Source organism: Xenopus laevis, chromosome 4S, assembly GCF_017654675.1.
Source record: "Xenopus laevis strain J_2021 chromosome 4S, Xenopus_laevis_v10.1, whole genome shotgun sequence".
NCBI classification, from domain to species: domain Eukaryota; kingdom Metazoa; phylum Chordata; class Amphibia; order Anura; family Pipidae; genus Xenopus; species Xenopus laevis.
The window spans coordinates 79,406,851-79,428,734 of NC_054378.1; the positions used below are offsets into that span (position 1 = coordinate 79,406,851).

Genomic DNA, 21,884 nt, shown 5'->3' on the forward strand with positions numbered 1-21,884 from the left:
GCCATTCAAAGGAGAAAATGCTCAGGTTACACTGCAGATAGCAGATAAGCTCTGTATGTCTAATGGTGTTATCTTTTATCCATTAGTTATCCTGTGCCATTTAGCCGTTTTTCAATTTCCGCCATTGCTCCCCAGCAGCTTGTTTATGTGAACTATAGTAGTGTTTCTGAAGCAAACAGATCCGTTTTACCAGTGCAGGGCAACACTACATGATATTTTCATTACTTTAAAACACTTACATTTTTTGGTGTTACTGTTCCTTTAATGAAACCCAGGGATTCTGATCAGCAGGGACACATATCAACTAAATGTATCCACTAAATGTATCAACTAAATGTATCAATTTAAGACAGTTAAAGATTCGGTGACCCCCCCCTCCCAGAGCTGAAAGTGAAAAATGAAACTTACCACTTCAATATTAGAAAAATGATCACAATTAGAAAATGGAAAGTAATTGTAAAAAGTCTTTCTGGTGAACAATCTAAAACCAACTGAATTGGAAAAAGTGTTTGAAGGTGAACAACCCCTTTAAAGTAATTGTTTGTTAACAACATGGACAGACATTTGGGATAAGTGATTAGAATTTGTGTCAGTGGTACTGTCCTGAGCGCTTAGGGAAACGTGTTCTACTGTTGGGTAAATAATAGCTTCCCAATGGAAAATACGTATCCCTTTTCTCAGGCATAGAGAACCCATTGCATCTTTAGTCCTGCCTTTCCTCTTGTTCTGCCTCACCAAGAATACAAAAATTAAGGGAGCTTGTTGAGCTTTTAATGCCCCCCTTCCTTTGTAGGACTCACTATGCCCAACTTTCTATGGGCAGGAGTAAGATGCCATCTTTCAGTCTCCGTTGCATTCAGCGGCAGAGCTCCAGGCAAGTTTACATCATTCAGCCTCAGCTCAAATAAAACCTTGTAACTCCTCCTACCACTTCCAACACATTCTTTTTTTTATTTATTTTAATGGCACATACTAAAAAATATTTAACTTTTACTATGGTTTAAATGTTATGCACAATTAAATAGTCTTTGGCTGTTTCCCTGTTGGAGAGCAGATTCAGTTCTGGGTCACTTGTCCGGCATAAAATTGAACATCTCGAATTATGTCCAGTTCTAAATTCTCTTAACACTGTTTTAGTGTTTGTCAATGATGTCACCGCAGAGACCACAACTGAGTCTATTCAAAAATAACTTGTGTTTTTAATCAAAAAGTGACATTCTACAACTGGCTGAAACAGTTCTAGCCTCTGTACATGTGCTCCATCAAGTTATTGATAACAGAGCATTCCCCAGCTCTTCAAAAGTGGATTTATCATCAGATTAATTTCCAGAGCCACATTCTAAATAAAAAGCCTCCATTATTGGACCTTTAAGTCTCCAAAAAAGGGCTATATATATATATATATATATATATATATATATATGTGTGTGTGGTTATATGGTGAAATAGTGAGCACAGTTGATATAGATCACTAAAAGAATTTAAACCACTTTTGTGCTGCTACAGATCTCAGTTGAATCCCTTGTGGCTTTGCTTGTTGCTTTATTGATGATTTGCCTGTGCTGATGAGCTGCCTGTGACAGAAGCATCAGAGGCCCATCTCCATTTCTGTCCCAGACAGGCTTTTTCCTGATTTATTAATTTATAATCTGAACCCCCTGCTTATGCTCTAAATCACTTGCTGAGAGTGAATTTCATTGCCAACAAGTGGTCTCAGACAGTGTTATAAATGTCATCGGGAGTTTTCTTTCCTTCTAGTTCTGCAGAGACAACAGATCTGGCTGTTCATTTGTGTCCTGAAGAGGTGGCTATACAGGGGGTTCTGCGCCGGAAAACTGTACTAAAAGAAGGAAAAAAGCCAACAGTAAGATTTCTGCTTCCTTCATCAACTTATCTCTTATCATGTTCTGTTTAAACCAATGTTGCCACCAAAATGAATTCCATTTAGCAATTAAAAATCACTGTTATGCAAATACAAATATTCTGGAAAGATATTTGGAACTTTTTACACACTCACCTAGGCCTCCTGCATGTCGACACGCCAAATCTCTTAGGGATTATAGAGGAACTGGCCCTCAATACACAACAGACTATTACTACTACAGCTGCTGTTTTTTGCCAAGAAACTCATTTTGTGCTTGTGGAAGGCCACACAAGCTCCCTTGTTTGGGGCATGGAAGCAGCTTGTCAACATTTACTTAACCCATATTAAAGCAATTTATGTCTCTAGGAACTGCCCAAGTAAATTTGGTTGGCCCTGGATAACTAGAACAAGTAGCTGGCTAAACTTTTCTTTCTACATGATAGGCAAGGTGTTAGGGCAGGTGGATTTTATGTAACAGAGAATGTGCATGTTTGGGTAATTGATGGTGGATATTCAGTTACCCAACTTAAACCTCCCCACCCCCCACAGACTGACTGACTGTTAACCAAAAGATATTACTGAACAGATGGAAGCGGCAAATGGCAATTGTAAATTATGTTTACGGCAATACAAAAGATAAATAAAAAGTTGACCAAAAAAAAAGATCACTGTTTCTATTATTTCCTGGACAGAGAAATGTTATGTGCTGTATAATGTAAGAGGGCACACAGGTTATAACTGTTTTGCAGCTATAAAATGTATCTACTCATTCCAAAGTGTTAAGCATTCCAAAATATTTTTTTCCATCTCAAGCATACTTTTGAATTTAATAGAACTCTAACCTAATGTATTTTTCTTGAGGTAAATATGCATTTACCTTGTGTTGGCTAATTTGTAGGTTGCATCCTGGACAAAATACTGGGCAGTTCTTTGTGGCACACAGCTGATTTACTATACTGCAAAATCCTTAAAAGCCACAGAAAGAAAACATGTAAGTATCCCAGTCATTTGTATCTCAAGCACATTTCCAATTTTCTTTTTTATCTGAGTCTTAATCCTCAATGTGAAAACATCACAGCTGAGGCACTGCTTTCAGAAGTACATGATTTGAGTCAACATGTTTATACCAATAACAAACATTTCCCTAATGATGTGTAACTGCTTTACCAGTGTCATTTAGGCAGGGGCACACGGGCAGATTCGGGGTGACTAATCGCCTCTTCTTCCGAACTGCCTTCTACCTGCTAATTACTTTCCATTGTATATGTTTTACTGTTTTTCCAAAATCTAAGTTTAAAGTAAAGTTGAATGTCCTTGTCTCTGGTGTTGAGTCTGGCAGCTCAGTAATTCAGGTGCAGACTCTAAACTGTTACAATTTTGCAACATTTAGTTGATACATTTCTCAGCAGCATCTCGAGTATTAGCAACTATTGTATCAATTCTAACAGCTGTCTGTAATGAAACTCAGGGATTCTGCTCAGCAGGGACAGAGATAAGAAATATATCAACTAAATGTATCCATTTAGAACAGTTTAGAGGGTCAGCGACCCCCCTCCCAGAGCTCCTTTAGAAGGTGAAAAATGAAACTTTGCACTTCAATATTAGAAAAACAGTGAATAGAAAGGAATTGGAAAAAGTCGTTATTTCTGGTGATCTATCTGTACTAGTTGTTTGAAGGTGAACAACGCCTTTAAGTTGGCCTGCCAAGTCACCCCTGGTTTTGGATCTATATACATGAACTAATGTTTCTATACAAGCTTTTACAGTGCTTCTGATCCTGGTATCCCGGCTGTCTCATCAAGTTATTACAAGTGAAAGACCAAATAAAGCCTTTTTTCTAGTCTGTTCTTAATAAAAACAAATCATGTTCATATGGAAATGTTCTTCTCTTTGTTGCAAAACATGGAATAAGTAGACATTGTTGACATTAAAGCAAATAAACAACCCAATCATATTAAGTGTTTGGAAGCATTAGCTTTTATCCCATATGTAGGCAGAACTCCTTTCAGCATATTGAAAAGCTTTCATCTGCAGACTTCTTTCTTCTCCTACTGTTTCACATGGGTCTAATTTAGGGCCAAATTAGAAAATCTTCAGGGGCAAATTGCTGGATATAAAAAAGCAAAAAAAAAAATGTTTATTTCGGTGCAGCAATTATAATTCTAATAATCATTCTAATAAAAATTTGCTTCATTTTATATGGTTTCAATAACTAACAATGCTTATGATTTTTTTTAATAATGGCATCCTGACTTTTTGCGGTGACATAACATCAAAAAACAGATTTGCACTGGTTTTAGTGTAAATTGGTAGAACCAAATGGTGAAAACATTTGAATTCCGTAAGTGCCAAAAAATGTAGGAAAGGGCAATTTCCAATGCTTCCGAGATGGAGGAGCTTAAGCTTGGGCTATTTGGTTTCCTCCTTCCTTTCTCTTTTTATTCACGTGTTATTCCTGTTTTACATCTTATGATGATGGAATTTGGAATGCTTTCAGTTCCAGGTTTTCGAAAAGCCGTAATACTTGTTGCTGCTGCCCCTCATCTGACTTGTAGGGAAATGATGTGCAAGCCACTTCCAGGCGTTTTCAGTGCAAGACATTTGGGGACTCTCACACCAAGTTTTTCTCTTGCAATCACCATACATCCTGGTTTTTCTCATTTCATACATTGTGCCCATCCTGGTTAACATAGACTTATTATAGATGATGTCCATCTTTAGACATGTTAGTAATGAAGGGCTACTGTACTTTCTCATTGCTTTATGCTTCCATTTCCAAGTCATTGATCTGATTAACTGAATATTCCTATACAGTTTAATGTGAAGCCACTGTGCATCATGGGCTGACTCACATGCGATACTTTCATTTATCTTGTTCCTTGGGGATCTATAAAAATATCTAGAGGAGGCATATGAACTTTTTACTGCTACATCTCTGAGAGGGTTTATGCAGAGATATAATCATTAATGAGCGATGCAGACATGGAACATTTAAGAATATACAAGTTAAGAGCTGCAAGGTTGGGTGAATCTGATACTTCTGATGTCTGTTTAAGAAGATCAAAATCCATTTAGCATATTAATCTCCTCGATAGCCAATACCAGAGTTAGGATCAGGGTATTGTATACCTGGTTACATTCTGGTTTATAGGGACCAGAGCACTTACTTTAACAGATATTGTAATTCAAATATATACAGACATTACCTTTTAAAATAAGATATATATATATATATATATATATATTTATTTTCCTTGCCATGGGTTGATCCTTTTATACTCTCTGCTCTGGGTTGTTATCCTTATAAATGTGCAACAACAATATCGATAAAATGTTTGGCAGATTCTTTCTATATATCCGTTACTTAACTTGTGGCACTAAGCGGAAGGGGGGGGGGGGGTCCCAAAATGGTGCTCGCCTGCACTGCCATAGGCTGAGAATTCTCCATAATGTTCAGTTGGTAAAAAATAAATGCATTTTCAGTAGCCATGGTTCATTTTGAGAGCACAAAAGTGGGCAAAATGTCATATTCACACAGGTCTTTAGATTATATTAACGTCTTGCCACATGGGCAAGACGTTAATATAATGCATTAGCATCAGAAAATAGATTGTAAGCTCTTCGGACATGACCCTCATCACAACTGTGTATTGAAACTAGCACTTGAGTATTTATTCATACTGTTGACTTTATATTAACTATACTCCTGCAATATAAATAAATACTAAACAAATATGCAAAAAAGTCATGTTTTCTAGATATTGTGACAAACTTACTAATGAAAAAAAAGCTTGCTGATTTTCCTACCAAAATATCTGTTTATAGTTTTTATACATAATGCTATTAGAAATCCCAATAGAAAGCTCAGTTTAATGCAACCTGTTTGCATGCACATCTGTTAAACAGATCCTTTTCCTCAAGCATTTGGGAGTGCCCCTAAAAAGAGACTGCTGTGGGGACATGTAAAGTTTAGAGATGCCATTGGTTGGTTTTTATTTTTTAATAAATATGATTGGTCCACTGCCAAGGAGGGAGCCTCTAATATCCCAAGAGCAATGAAAATGTTAATTGCTCGTCTTGGAATGCATTTAATGTAAGAGTTGGGAACATGCATCTTTTGCTGTGAAGCATTTTATTATTATTGTGAATTTTTTTGTGCCTTTCAGTTCAAAGCTATTTCTACAAAAAACATTTCTGTTCTTGGCTGGATGGCAATGATGTCTGACGATCCTGAGCACCCCGATCACTTCTTGCTAACAGACTCAGAGAAAGGTAACAATTATATGCCTACAATGCGTTTACTACACACAAGAGAATCATTGCTAGTGGCGGTAGCATTTATTTCCATCAACAAGTAACACAACATTAATATAAACCTAGGAAAGGTGGGTCAGTTTTATTTATATCATTTAAATAAACAATACTCACTTGACACAATAATGCTGCTGTTTTGAGGAAATTAATAAATGCTTACAATTCAATCTTTTCTGGGGAAATGAGCTAAGACGAGCTAGATGCTTCTTCCTTGAATCTCTTGGCAAAACACCTGACCAAGAAACTAGAAACTAGATGCTACTGGGCCCCACAGCAAATACATTTTACCAACATATCCTGTTTTAGCAATACATGTTGAAATTGCTTGTTACTTAGAGCCTTATGGTGCGACTGTACCTTCTGGGCCCCCTGCAGTCACAGGTTCTGCTTCCTCTGTAGTTACGCCCCTACTTGCTGGCCTGGAGAAGGCCTTGGGGCGATGGAACATGGTAGAGAATTCTAAGCACCCAAGGAGAAACCAACAGATGCTCTAGTCACCCCTTATCTCAGGGATTCAATGCAAAAGTGCATATCTGTGGTAATGGGGTATCCCAACTTTACAGGTGGGTTGGGATAAAGGGAACAATGAGTGGTAACTGGGTCTTAACTGCTGTTGTTTTTTTATATTAAAAAATATTTTAGATTCTACCACAGCTTCTTTGTATATACCTAAGCTTGTCCAACATGTATAGATTTAGCCATACTGCCACACCATCTTGCCAACCAAAAAATGTAACGAGTCAGTGCATTGTTTCTGTGGCTTCATGTTGTATTAGCACCTGTACACGACTAACTGTACCTTGAAGGGTCCTTAAAAGTATGGCTAACTTTAATATTTTAGAAAGCTTCCTTTCTCCTTCTGTAGTACAGAAAATTCACATCTCTAATAGAGTCCTGGAGAAATAACAGTGACAAATAAGAGCTGAGACTTCTCTTCAGGAAACCTATAGTTTAGGTTAGAGTCCTGCGCAAGTCCATTTTTTGGAACCCGTACCCACAACCTGCAATCTGGACCCGCAACCCGAATTCTTACCCTCTTGGACCCCCTACCCGACCCACAAGTACCTTATCCGCATCCCGGACCCGCGACCGCTGACCATCAAGAATCAGGAAGTGCTGTCATTGTAAACCAGAAGTGACATCATCGGAAGTAGGCATGATCAGAAAAAAGGGGTAAAACAGGAAGTCCTGTCGTTGTAAACTGGAAGTGACATCATCGGAAGTAGGTGTGATCAGAAAAAGGAGTGAAAACCTCTACTGAGAAGACCCGCAACCCACAGAACCGCCGACCCGCGTCTATACCCGCACTCGGAACTTCTACCCGCAACCCGCAGGTTTTTGCGGGTAACCCGCAGGTACCCAACCCACTGCATGACTCTAGTTTAGGAGATTCCTGATCTTCTCAGTGGTTGCTCTACTCCAGCATCTTCCAAGCAGGATTTCTGTTTCGGCAACAGCCAAAGTTCTCCTATCTCATTTTTGCTGTATGTCTGGCTGTGTGTAAAGAAAGAACTATCCACATGTTTTGCTTCCAGTCAGCCTTTCACAGACCATAATCTTTCTATGCAGCCAGTGTTTAGTCTTTAGCAGAATTGCAGCTGTCAAATGATGTTGGCTCTGGCTACTGCACTCGTGCATGGATCATGGCATGGGTAAGCATGGCCTAGTACTAATTTAGAGGGCAGAAAAGGGAAGGGATTGTTCCACCATATATATATATATATATATATATATATATATATATACATACATATATATAACAAACATATATATATATATATATATATATATATATATATATATATATATATAATATCAAAACAGGGGGGTTGTGGGAGCACTCTAAAAGGCTTTAAAGTATATATAAGTATAATAAATGCTATTGCATATGTACCCAAAACAGGGGTTATTTTGTTACAAAGTTATGATCATAAAATTGATAAGCCACCATACCACGTCAAGGTAAACCCCGAATGGCGGTCCCTAACTTGTTTTATATTTTATGTGCATTTTAGCATTACCTGTAATCAATGTCCGTTGAACGCTGTTTTTTCACTAAGGGCTAAATCCTCCCCAGCCAGCAATCAGGCTTTTAAAGGAGAGATATTCCCAAAACAAACGCCCAATTTTAAAAGCATAGGATCACCACTAGTTTAAAGGGGGGGTATGGGGTGCTACAACCACTGAAGCTATGCCACAGCTCCTGGCTAAATATACAATATCAAAACAGGGGGGTTGTGGGAGCACTCTAAAAGGCTTTAAAGTATATATAAGTATAATAAATGCTATTGCATATGTACCCAAAACAGGGGTTATTTTGTTACAAAGTTATGATCATAAAATTGATAAGCCACCATACCACGTCAAGGTAAACCCCGAATGGCGGTCCCTAACTTGTTTTATATTTTATGTGCATTTTAGCATTACCTGTAATCAATGTCCGTTGAACGCTGTTTTTTCACTAAGGGAATATCTCTCCTTTAAAAGCCTGATTGCTGGCTGGGGAGGATTTAGCCCTTAGTGAAAAAACAGCGTTCAACGGACATTGATTACAGGTAATGCTAAAATGCACATAAAATATAAAACAAGTTAGGGACCGCCATTCGGGGTTTACCTTGACGTGGTATGGTGGCTTATCAATTTTATGATCATAACTTTGTAACAAAATAACCCCTGTTTTGGGTACATATGCAATAGCATTTATTATACTTATATATACTTTAAAGCCTTTAGAGTGCTCCCACAACCCCCCTGTTTTGATATTATATATATATATATATATATATATATATATATATATATATATATATATATATATATATATATATATATATATATATATATATATATATATATATATATATAAAAATCGAATGAAAGCTGTTGCACAACAGGGTCTTGCAAAAAAAGTAATTATTTATTATTGCACAGATCGACGTTTCGACCCTCACTGGGGCCTTTGATATTATCTTTGATCTGTGCAATAATAAATAATTACTTTTTTTGCAAGACCCTGTTGTGCAACAGCTTTCATTCGATTTTTATACATATATTCTGTTAGCACCAGGGCAACAAACCCAGATAAGTGAGTGCAGGAGGCGTTCTACAATTTATATATATATATATATATATATATATATATATATATATATATATATATATATTTGTTTGTTTGTTTTTGCTCCTGACGAAGATCCTTGTGGGGGATCGAAACGTTGAGGCTTAATAATAAAACATTTTTTGTGTTTTCACTAAAACCCTGTGAGTGCCGCAATCCTTTTTCACTGCTTATTTCCCATGCTGGCACCCAGGTATTAATTTGTCTACGGAGTGCACCATTCCTTTGGTTATATATATATATATATATATATATATATATATATATATATATATATATATATATATATATATATATATATATAACAAACAAGGGAAAGTTGTGCTCACCACTAGTTTTTAAAAACATTAGGCGGGGGTGCAATGAGGGTGTGACCACAAAATACATATAGACAAATACAAGATTCCTCTGCACTCAACCCATTATCAATATATTTAAGACAGAGACATTTTGTGCATACTGCTACTGAAAAATGCCTTACCCTTTAAACAAAACAGGGATTGTTTGTCCATATATTGCAATATATTTAAGCTGGCCAACTACGTCAAAGTCATCCCATATCTGGCCAGTCCTATGCTCAATTTTCATCTGATTCATTAAGAATTCTATGGTTTAATTATACATTTTATAAAAGGGACGAATACGTTTTACCTGCAACTTACTAGCTGCTCTCAAAGCAAAACTCCCAAACTTGGCTGCCCTTTTATTAGACACCAGTGGGATCACCTGACTATAGTTGGAGGGGGTGGGAGCTACAACATAGAGCTGGTCACTGCTCTTGTAGAACTATAACAAACAAGGGAAAGTTGTGCTCACCACTAGTTTTTAAAAACATTAGGCGGGGGTGCAATGAGGGTGTGACCACAAAATACATATAGACAAATACAAGATTCCTCTGCACTCAACCCATTATCAATATATTTAAGACAGAGACATTTTGTGCATACTGCTACTGAAAAATGCCTTACCCTTTAAACAAAACAGGGATTGTTTGTCCATATATTGCAATATATTTAAGCTGGCCAACTACGTCAAAGTCATCCCATATCTGGCCAGTCCTATGCTCAATTTTCATCTGATTCATTAAGAATTCTATGGTTTAATTATACATTTTATAAAAGGGACGAATACGTTTTACCTGCAACTTACTAGCTGCTCTCAAAGCAAAACTCCCAAACTTGGCTGCCCTTTTATTAGACACCAGTGGGATCACCTGACTATAGTTGGAGGGGGTGGGAGCTACAACATAGAGCTGGTCACTGCTCTTGTAGAACTATAACAAACAAGGGAAAGTTGTGCTCACCACTAGTTTTTAAAAACATTAGGCGGGGGTGCAATTTGTCTATATGTATTTTGTGGTCACACCCTCATTGCACCCCCGCCTAATGTTTTTAAAAACTAGTGGTGAGCACAACTTTCCCTTGTTTGTTATAGTTCTACAAGAGCAGTGACCAGCTCTATGTTGTAGCTCCCACCCCCTCCAACTATAGTCAGGTGATCCCACTGGTGTCTAATAAAAGGGCAGCCAAGTTTGGGAGTTTTGCTTTGAGAGCAGCTAGTAAGTTGCAGGTAAAACGTATTCGTCCCTTTTATAAAATGTATAATTAAACCATAGAATTCTTAATGAATCAGATGAAAATTGAGCATAGGACTGGCCAGATATGGGATGACTTTGACGTAGTTGGCCAGCTTAAATATATTGCAATATATGGACAAACAATCCCTGTTTTGTTTAAAGGGTAAGGCATTTTTCAGTAGCAGTATGCACAAAATGTCTCTGTCTTAAATATATTGATAATGGGTTGAGTGCAGAGGAATCTTGTATTTGTCTATATATATATATATATATATATATATATATATATATATATATATATATATATATATATATATATATATATATATATATATATATATATATATATATAGTACAAAAATGACCAGCAACACCAGGGTTTCAGTGAAAAAGCAATATATTCAAATGTGCATATGTAGCCAACGTGACGTTTCGGTCCTCTCAGGGACCTTTCTCAAGGCAACCACACCTCTCATTACAACAAGTTTAAATAGCCAATAGTGAATAAGCAATTAAGGAAGTGACATCACCTTATTAAAGTGGTCAGTGCAATATAGATTTTCTAAAAATTTTTAATATTTCTAGCATTTTAAAAACTATGCTATGACATAAAAAATTCTCACATATTATTAATAAAGGTGATTAAGATACAGTTATAATATCATATAAAATTTAGATAACGGACACCCGTTATATATTGTGAATCCTGTGTATGAAAAGTGCAAAGTGCAATAAAAATATAAAATACTACAAACATCTGTATCTAGTCTGTCATGACTCAAGACCCCTCCGTAGATTATGTTCATGTTAGTTAATTTAATTTAATATTCCACTATACGTTTTTGTTCAAACAAATCCATGGTAAATACATCTATAATAAATCCTATATGAACATATCCAGGGAATATATAAACCATATTAGTCAATTCCTGTAGCCTATCTACTTATCCTGTGGATAAAAAACAATTTAACTGTAATGCCGTATTTAGGCCCCTTGGGGCCACACAGTCTTAATTCATATGTCCAAAACGCCTCCCTCTGGAGCAACATACGGTCTATATTCCCCCCTCTTGGGGTATCCAGGATGCAGTCGATAGGCATACATTTGAAAGAAGAGGCAGGGTGTTTAGCTTGCAACCAGTGCTGAGCTACTGGTTGTTTGGATATATCCTGCTTAACATTTTTCTTTGGTTTAGGATCCAATGCTGCCCGAATTGTTGAACGATGCATACTAATCCTTTCGCGTAATTGTCTATTAGTCTTCCCGCAGTATATAAGGCCGCAAGGGCATTTGATTATATAGAGAGTCCTGCGCGGGTCCATTTTTTGGGACCCGAACCCGACCCGTACCCGCAACCTGCAATCCGCAACCCGCATTCTTACCCGATTGGACCCGCAACCCGACCCGACCCGCAAGTACCTTCTCTGCAACCCGGACCCGCGACCCGCTGACCATCAAGAATCAGGAAGTGCTGTCATTATAAACCGGAAGTGACATCATCGGAAGTAGATATGAACAGAAAAAAGGGAGTAAAACCGGAAGTGTTGTCATTGTGTACCGGAAATGACATCATCGGAAGTGGGCGTGACCAGAAAAAAGGAGCAAATGTTTATATTGAGAAGATCCGCAGCCCAACCCGCAAACCCGCAGAACCGCCGACCCGCGGGTATACCCGCACCTTGAACTTCAACGAAAAACCCGCATGGTACTGCAGGTTTTTGCGGGTACCCGCGGGTACCCGACCCGCTGCAGGACTCTAATATAGACCACATTTCGGGATGTGCAAGTAAGTTTGCGCTTTATATCATACGGTTTCCCAGTATGTGGATGAAAAAATGTCTTTCCCAAAATCAGTGTATTGTACATTACACAATTGCCACATTGAAATGAGCCCATCTTTTGTGCACCCCTCTGATTATTGTCGTATTTGCTTACCGGATCTGCGGATGATAATAGTTCCTTCAAGTTCTTGTTTCTACTATGTCCGAACCGGATCATATTTGTATTCACCGCAGTTAATTCTCTGTCCGTTTTTACTATAGGCCAAAGCTGCAAAACAGAGTTTTTTATTATTGGGGTACGGGCATCATAAGTTGTGGTATAGTATAACACATTATCTTTATTCTCCCTCCTTTTCTGATACATTTCGCCCTTTAAGACCTCCTTTCTGTCGAGGGTCATAGCCCATAGTTTGGCCTCATTCACCACTGCCTCGGGGTAACCCCTCTCCAGGAATTGTGCGGCCATTGAATTCAAAGCAGATAGTTTTTCTTGTTCTTTACTGGTAATGCGTATGACCCGAAGCATTTGCGACCTTGGAAGTGAATGTAATAAATGTTTTGGATGGCTACTTTTATAGTGGAGTAATGTGTTCCTGTCTGTGGGCTTCTGATAGACCTTAGTCTGCAAACAATTTAATTCCCGATCTTCAATCATCACATCAAGGAATTGAATAGACTCCACATCATAATGTAAAGTGAAGCGTATAGTTGTGGGTAACTTGTTAAGATCCTCCACAAAGCCATGCAGGTCTTCCTCCGACCCAAACTACAAAAAGAACAGGTCGTCTATATAACGCCTGTAGTAGCCTCCATATTTGCGAAAAAGACAGTGATTCAGTATATGCTGTATCTCATATTGATTCATGAAAGCATTAGCATAAGAAGGGGCCACATTTGAACCCATAGCGGTCCCCAAAAGTTGAAGATAAAATTGGGTCTCAAACTTAAAGTAGTTATTCCTGAGTATGAACCCCAATAATTCCAGAACGAATTCCACTGAAGGTCCCTTGTAAAGTGCATTCTCGCACATTAATTCCCTGGTGGCTTCTATACCTGCATTGTGTGGTATACATGTGTAGAGGCTATTGACATCCATTGTCACCAGGATAAAGGATAAATCATTTAGGTCAATGCTCTCTATCACATGGAGAAAGTCAGTGGTATCTTGTACATAGGAACCAATGTCCTGTATCAAAGGCTGCAATAAAGAGTTCACGTATCTAGCTACTTTTTCAGTTAATGAGCCCACCGCTGCAATTATGGGTCTCCCTGGCGGATGTGTGAGATTTTTGGTAAAGAGTACATGACAGGTCTTACCGGATATTCCACGTACATCGCATCCCTCATTTTTTCCTATATCCAGCCACTAATGCAGCCTTCCTCCAAGATTTTCTTCAGTTGTGATTGGAATCTAAGAGTAGGATCAAAGGTTAAACGTTGGTAGCATTTAGAGTCTGACAATTGCGCCAATAGTTCACTCCTATAATACGAGTAATCCAACACCACTACGGCACCACCCTTGTCAGCAGGTTTTATTATAATATCAGTCCTTTCCCGCAAAGATTTCAGAGTTGCCCGTTCATCCTTTGTCAAATTACCCCTATGTTCAGTGAGTTTAGGAAATTGACACACAGTTTCATTCAGCATCCTAGAAAACGTACGCAGGGATGTATTAACCGTGCCAGGGTCAAAGTCACTTCTCATATTAAGGGCAGGGCAAAATTCCTCTACTGTCGTGGGTTCAGGCTTATCTTTAAAATACTCTTTTAATCTAAGCGTACGGGTAAATTTATAATTGTCCACCACATTCCAAAACCTATGCTTTGTGGTTGACTGTACAAAGGACAACCCCCGTACCAGGATATTCATCTCACCTGCTGAGAGTTGGTGGCTCGATATATTCACTACTTGTCCCGTTTCGCTATCCGGCGTGGAGGTCTCCCTCGTGCTTTTTCCCCCGAGGTGTTTGCGGCCGCCGCGTCTAAGTTTAGGTTTAGCGTGCCCCCTCCATCTGGGACCTTGCCTGCATCTAAAAAAAATCCTGTTGCGCCGTCTGTGTCATGTTGCCTCGTTCCTCTTCGGACTCTGCACTGCTGGAGACGTATCCTAATGGACGCTGCACTTTCCGCGTCATCGGTCTGCGTCGCATGCCTCCTACTCGTCCCCCATGGCGCCAACGGTAAACCCAGCCATCCTTGTAGTCTTTTTGCACACGCAGTCGTTTGGATCGTTTGAAGGCAAGTATATCATTCTTGTAACGAAGGGTTTGGTCTTGTAGCTTGTGTAACCAATCAGTTTCCTTATCCTGCCGCAATGTATCCAAATTATCTTTTTCAAACTGCAACATGTCGTTCCTTACCATCTTAAGTTCCCGGCCAGTCTCATCAATCACGAGTAACATCAATTCCAGCGAACATCTATCCAGGACCGCACACCATCTGTTACAAAAATCTGTGTTATTTCTCCCGATGGTTGGGGTATTATTGATCCGGAAACCACGTGGAATTTTTCTCTCTCTATAATATTCTGAAAGAGAGACACCATGTAGATGTAACTCAGTCTCCTTTTTTCGTAAACGTAAAAGTTCAAAATAGGTTTCTTTAACCCCCAACACACCGAACGTATCTTGAAATGAGTCTGTAAATAGGATATTATCCACCTCATCTGCCGTGTATGGCTTATATTCCGAGCCTCCTTGAGCCATTATCCTCCTTCTTGGTAATCACACCTTGGCAAAAACAATAGAAATTATAGAACAAAAAAGATTCTTGGCAGGTGCTCACCAATCTGTAATGTATATAGTCAATAGGGTGGCACACCGCTTCTTGGTTCTATACCTGGGTGCCCGGTAAAAAAATATGTAGTACAAAAAATGACCAGCAACACCAGGGTTTCAGTGAAAAAGCAATATATTCATATGTGCATATGTAGCCAACGTGACGTTTCGGTCCTCTCAGGGACCTTTCTCAAGGCAACCACACCTCTCATTACAACAAGTTTAAAACAAGTTGCCTTGAGAAAGGTCCCTGAGAGGACCGAAACGTCACGTTGGCTACATATGCACATATGAATATATTGCTTTGTCACTGAAACCCTGGTGTTGCTGGTCATTTTTGTACTACATATTTTTTTACCGGGCACCCAGGTATAGAACCAAGAAGCGGTGTGCCACCCTATTGACTATGTTCTAAGAAATGTACCATATTTATTTTTGTAACCAGTTGGTAGGGCCAATATAAAGCTATGTTCAAGGAAGCAGGGTTTTGAATAACATTACAATAAGGAAATGGAGGTAGTGACTAAGGATCCTGTAGAGAGATTTTAGTAGAAATACACAGATGCTGAATAGGTGGGTATAATCCGCCCTGCTGATTCTTCTCTTGGCAGAGCAAGTCTCCAGCATTTACCTTTTACATTCTAGTGATTGCTTCTAATTCCTTGCCTTTGTCAGTAAACCTGCCTGCCAAGTATTTGTCCTAGCTCTCATCCTTCTTAGCTATTTGCTTGTTTTTCTTTTAAATTGCCAGACATTTCTTATATTCTGTCCTGTTAGTTTCTGTGTTTTTATGGACGTTAACGTTTTCCCTAATGGAAATGGACAGTGAAGTTTATTAGGGGGCAGAAAATTTTTTTTGTTTTGACTTTAAAATTCAGAATGTTGGGGAGATAAGTGACATAGCAAGGGCCAACACTTGGATTTATTTAATTTTGGTGTTTATGTACTAGACCACAAAACCTTTGCTCGGGTTGCCTTCATGTTCTGTGTGCGTTGGGTATCATGTTGCTGACAATTCACTTTCCATGCACAGTGGTGGTTATAAGGGTGTGTAACATATACGTAGCTGCCTTTAATTCTCACTCTGTTCTTTTCCATCTCAGCTACTTACTTCCAGGTTTATAGTTGACTTCCATGTACCACAGAATGGGGGGGGGGAACTTAAACACATGTGCCTTTAACTGAAGTATAAGATCAAAACCCTGAAAACTTTTCTATGTGGACTCTGCACCTGCTTTCTGGTCAGATGTGCTGCGGCCACGCCAGGATGGGAAGTTGCTTAATGCTAGGATTCTGTGTGTATGAGAGAATGGGATGTGCTTGGACCATTTGAACACATCTGAGAATGTTAAAGTTATATTTCATATCACTGGTGTAGCGGAAGCATTAAAGCTGCACAATATAATCTTTCATACACTTAAGGGCAGCAGATTTATTTTCCTGTAAAACATGAAAGAAATGATGAAGAACATTACTTGCATCACCTCCAACTTCTCCCCACCTTTGCACAAGACTCAATCTTCCACATGGGACCGATCTGGAAACATCAACTTGCCTTGGGAAAAACTCCATATGTAAAATGCACTTTGTTGGAATTTTGCCATGACACATGGATAGGGAAATGCTGACAAATTTCTTTGGCCTCCTGTAAACAAAAGTTTTACTAGGTGCTCATAAGTCTTATTAATGGAAACTGACTAGAAGGATGATCTGTAACTTCTTTTTGCATTAGGGTTACCAAATTGAGGGTTTAGAAAATCCAGCTAGAAGGGCTGCCCTGCAGTTTTATTTAAATGCAATCAATGCAGTTCTGCAGCATTCATTCATTAGAGGTGTCCGTGGATTTTTATGTGATCTGGTAATCTTATTTTGGATCTGGACACTGACTGAGGGTTCACAAAACACGTAGCCATATTCTTTACCTAGAAATACCATTGCCAACATTATTTCCTGCTGTAAATCAGAACATTGCCTTTGCACAGCAGGAGATCTGTGTCACATATTATGGGCTAGCTAGACTGTGCCTCTAGGCTTTAAAGGCTTTTGTATGGGCCTATTATTACCGTTACCTAGTTATTACCATTGCTTTAAATAGTCCGTGTATAAGCTTTATATAGTCATGGTTTAAAAATGGGACCTAATTCACATGGTATAATTTTGTATTTGATTTCAGTTTATGTAGATTGCAAGGAGGCATTGTGTATCTCCTAGGGTTTAGCTACCCATAATGCTTTTGCTTAAATCCCATTCGAAGGTCTAGGCCTAAAACACGTAGTATGAACCACTGCACAATGGTTTATTCTTGTGTCTCACTATATCATTCAACTATGGGGACAACTGGAAGAGCATTGGTGGATTTTTATAGTGCAACCAAATGAGCCGCATTTACTGCAGCCTCTTGATGAACGATCCTCCGAATTTAGACATCTTTTAGACTTGTTTGCTGTTCAAATGCTGATATGAACAAAATATTAGTCTGCCTACATGTTCTTCCCATTACAATGCTGGTAATGACGTTAAAATAATAATTTATCCTTGTATGTACTAGGAAATTCCTACAAGTTCCAAGCCGGTAGCCGCATGAATGCCATGTTATGGTTCAAACATCTTAGTGCTGCCTGCCAAAGTAACAGACAACAGGTGAGAAGCTCTGTATTTTATTTGCTGAACTAGAGCAGCTTCTTTCTAGATATATTTCTTGCATTAGTAGAATAATCTGGAGGTAATGAGTGTTGTTTCATTTTAACATTTTCTACTCATTTTCTTGTCAATCTTCTTCCCTCCCTGACTTTCTTTTACATTTTTTCCACCTGTTTTAAAATAATATATACAGTAAATATATATATAAATATATATATATATATATATATATATATATATCTATATCTATATATATCTTAGCTCTTTTCTCTGTTCCACTTCTTGACTGACTTTTTAACGGACTCCACTTTGTCCATGTTGGGTTTTTTGTTTTTTGCTTTCTTTCTTTGCCCTTTCCACCTTGCTGTTCCCTTCTCTTCATTCTTCTCTTGTGCACTTGTGCACCTTACTTTCTCTGTGCAGTAGTTTGTATTTCCCTCAGTCTTCCTTCTGCTTTGTCATCTTTATTTTCTTCATTGCACTTTTGGGTTTCTCCTGCTCACAACCTGTTTTTTGACAAGCAAATGCTGTCCATTCCTGGAAGGCCACCTACATCTGAGTACCTGCTATAGTCCACTGAGAGTCTTGGTTACTCTGCTTTCTTCGAGTCCTATGTCTAAATTTGGCTACTTGTACCTGCATTTCCTTTTTGCCCACTGTGCTTTCCTGCTTTCTTGTTAAAACACAGTTCTTGACTTCGTTAAATAATGTGCCTTTTATTTTCTTTGACTTTGTACAACATTGGTTTCTGCTTTATGCCCCACAGGTTCCTGCCAACCTAATGACCTTTGAGTGATTTGGAGATTTGAGGATTGCGGAGGATCACAACCTCGTTCCCCGAAATAGCTGGAGGAGCATGAAATGATTAGCTATACACGGGGAAACTCCGCTTTTCTGCCTTATCAACTGTACCGTAGAGCAATGAACAAAAGCATCCAGTTTATATCACTGAGCCGGCGAAGCCACAGAGAATTTCCCAGACACGCCGTGTGTTTATACTGCTGCAAGAGAAATGGAGCAGTCCTGCAAATGTGCAACTTATTCAGCCATGGACCTCATTCTGAGAATACTCATGTACATATATATATATACATATAGATAGATATTTTTTTTTCTTAAGCACTCACTGAACCAATCTGTGCAAACCACTGCCTTAAAGACAAAGAGAAAAAAAAAGTGTGTGTTGTAACAGCAAATAGTGAGTCGGTGAGTATTTACAGGTGCATTACGTGGCACGTTCTGACATTGTTGTGTTAGCTTTAACTTTGATCATATGTCAAACTATATTTTTGGACCTTTTGGTCTTATTTTTTCTCTTCTTGTGAAAACAAGCAAATTGGGTTAGTCTTGTGAAAGACAACATGAATTGTAGAAAGCACAGCGTTTTAGTTTAGGTTACAACAAGGTCTGTTGGTTACAGGAAGTGGATTTAGCAGCCATTGCACTGCCTCAGTCTCACTGGGATTTCTTCTGTCTTGCAGTGACAACAAAGCAACAACAACAGCAGCAGATGGATATTGCTCTGTTATCTTCTGTTAGGGCTGAGGGAAATATCTTTATTTTGCTGTTACAGGAATGTGACTTTGTCCTGCTGAGAGCTGCCAGTCTGTACGTCTGGGTATTACTTACACAGGGTGACAGATGGCTGGTGGTCTGTTTACATCTAGTTGTAGTATTACATGTAATTATTCTACTAATGTATCTTTGATGCAAAAAAAAACCCGACTGCCAGCAGTATTATATTTTTTAAAGATTGTTTTAAATCTCTTTAAATTGAGTTTTTATGTTTGTTTTGCCCATTTTCATTTTTAAAGTTCTCTATACCTTTATAATAGATATATATAGTGAATAAAGTACCCCCTCTTGTAAAATATAAGGATATTATTAGTTACCGAGGAGTTTCATGACCATATAAAAACACGAGGCCGAAGGCCGAGTGTTTTTATACAGGTCATGGAACTCCGAGGTAACTTCTAATATCCTCATATTTTACAACTGGGGGTACTTTATTTATTATAATACACAAATTTTAGTAAGTCATGTGACAGAAATGACATCACTACTCACCGTTTATAACTGATGACATCACTACTCACCGTTTATAAGGATATAATTTACAGGATATTCATGGCTTTTGTGTATTATATATATATATAACCCATTGGATTCTCTTGTTTAGACATGGTCCTGTTTGTCTGTAGACCAGAGATTAACTGCCTGTGGGACTCCAGTTGTTGATAAACTGCAGCTCCCAGCATTGCTCTGTGTGCAGTTAAATTTCAGGCAGGACAGGCGGATCTTCCCATCTGTAGGTTTATAATGTGTCGGCCGTATGAAGGTTTGATCGAAATTTATTTTTTTTGCTAAAGGGTTGAATTCTCCGTTAAACCCACAGGCAAATTAATACACCTAATATTAGTTACTGCTCACTATTATGAGAAGGCATGTGTTCCAAAATGAAAGCCAATGATAACCTCACACACAAAACCAGTTGCTCCTGCTGTTCACTGCTGAAATTCTTTGCACTCCCTAAATGCTGGGCAAAGAGGGGAAGCAAATGGGGTGGGATCATTCATTACAAACAAAGGGGTGTCAGGCCTAGTGTGCAGTCTGGACTTTCTGTAGGTAGGGCTATTAATGCTTTGTGTTTGGGCCCTAATGGGGCAACAGGTGTGCCCTGTAGAATTCCTACCCCTGCTAAATAAGTCCTTATGTCTCTAAAGTTTCTGCACCTGTTCCATAATGGAATGTTTTGTAAAAATAATTTCCAGCTATGGAGCTATCGTCTGGAATGCTGCAGCCTACATAGAACACACGTAAACATAACAGAGTACAGTTCTAGATCTATGCTACATTAGTTTCTGGCTTTAGACTATTTATTATTAGGAAATAATGGCAAATTTTGGGTTTTAGCAATATACTGGGGGCATTGCTGATGATTTGAGCTCTCTGGATAACTGGTGTATGGATAATAGATCCCATGCATTTACTACTACTATTTTACTCACTTTATTTTTCAGTGTTCTTGGTTTTGTGTGAATATTATTTGGCACAGTGTCCCCAGCACCTCTGTGTAACATGTGACACACAGACATCAGCAGCCGTAACCTTCTTCCTAGAACTACTGAGTGTCACTGGCACAATCCCCGGGTCCCTACACACTAACATAGAAGCTAAATGGATAGTTTACAAGCACCTAAATGATTCACCTTTACATTGATCTACTTATTTCTCATATTGACTGTACTACACAAAACAGGCTCATCTCCTCAAATGTCTGTTTTAAGCTTTGATTCTGCACAATAAAGGAGGAGTTGTTTTTTGTTTTTTTTTACTATTCGTAGAGACAGAATAATCCAAGAAGCTGGGGTGTTTTAACTAAAAACGGAGTGATGGGAAAGGTCTATTGTTGTCTTTACCAAGGATTTGTTTTGACCAAAGGGCCCGACTGTGACTAGAGACCCAGGGCAGATCCCCTGTCTATATAAGAGTCCAAATTATGGAGACACGGAGCTTGGGCTACATACAAAACTGAAGGCTGCAGATGGAGCCCAGTCACTGCTTACCCCATGTCTTATCATTTGTCATTTAGGTTTTTATATATATATATATATATATATATATATATATATATATATATATATATATATATATACACACATACGCAAAACGTTAAGCACTGTGTATTCTTCAAGTTGTGTGCTATCATTTTCCTATATATGATTAGCATTATTGTACTGGCCCACACGTTCTATTCATGCGTATGGCACCCATCCAGTTCAGAGAAATGTTAAGCCTTGTTTCTGCAGTGGAC

At 38.4% G+C, this 21,884-nt stretch overlaps 1 protein-coding gene across 4 annotated transcripts in view; it reads left to right on the forward strand.

The window, feature by feature from the left end:
• LOC108715629 (ras-specific guanine nucleotide-releasing factor RalGPS2) overlaps nt 1-19,834 on the forward strand; it is a 117,487-nt gene extending 97,653 nt beyond the window's left edge. For 2 of the 4 annotated variants that reach the window (XM_041561506.1, XM_041561507.1), the window contains exons 16-21: nt 794-874; nt 1,759-1,864; nt 2,763-2,855; nt 6,031-6,136; nt 17,979-18,070; nt 18,837-19,834. In XM_041561506.1, coding sequence (XP_041417440.1) covers nt 794-874; nt 1,759-1,864; nt 2,763-2,855; nt 6,031-6,136; nt 17,979-18,070; nt 18,837-18,866 — 508 coding nt within the window. In that variant the 3' untranslated portion in view covers nt 18,867-19,834. The remainder of the gene's footprint in view (nt 1-793; nt 875-1,758; nt 1,865-2,762; nt 2,856-6,030; nt 6,137-17,978; nt 18,071-18,836) is intronic. The other 2 variants (XM_018260958.2, XM_018260959.2) reach the window with 1 other exon arrangement.
• The last annotated feature ends 2,050 nt before the right edge of the window (nt 19,835-21,884 follow it).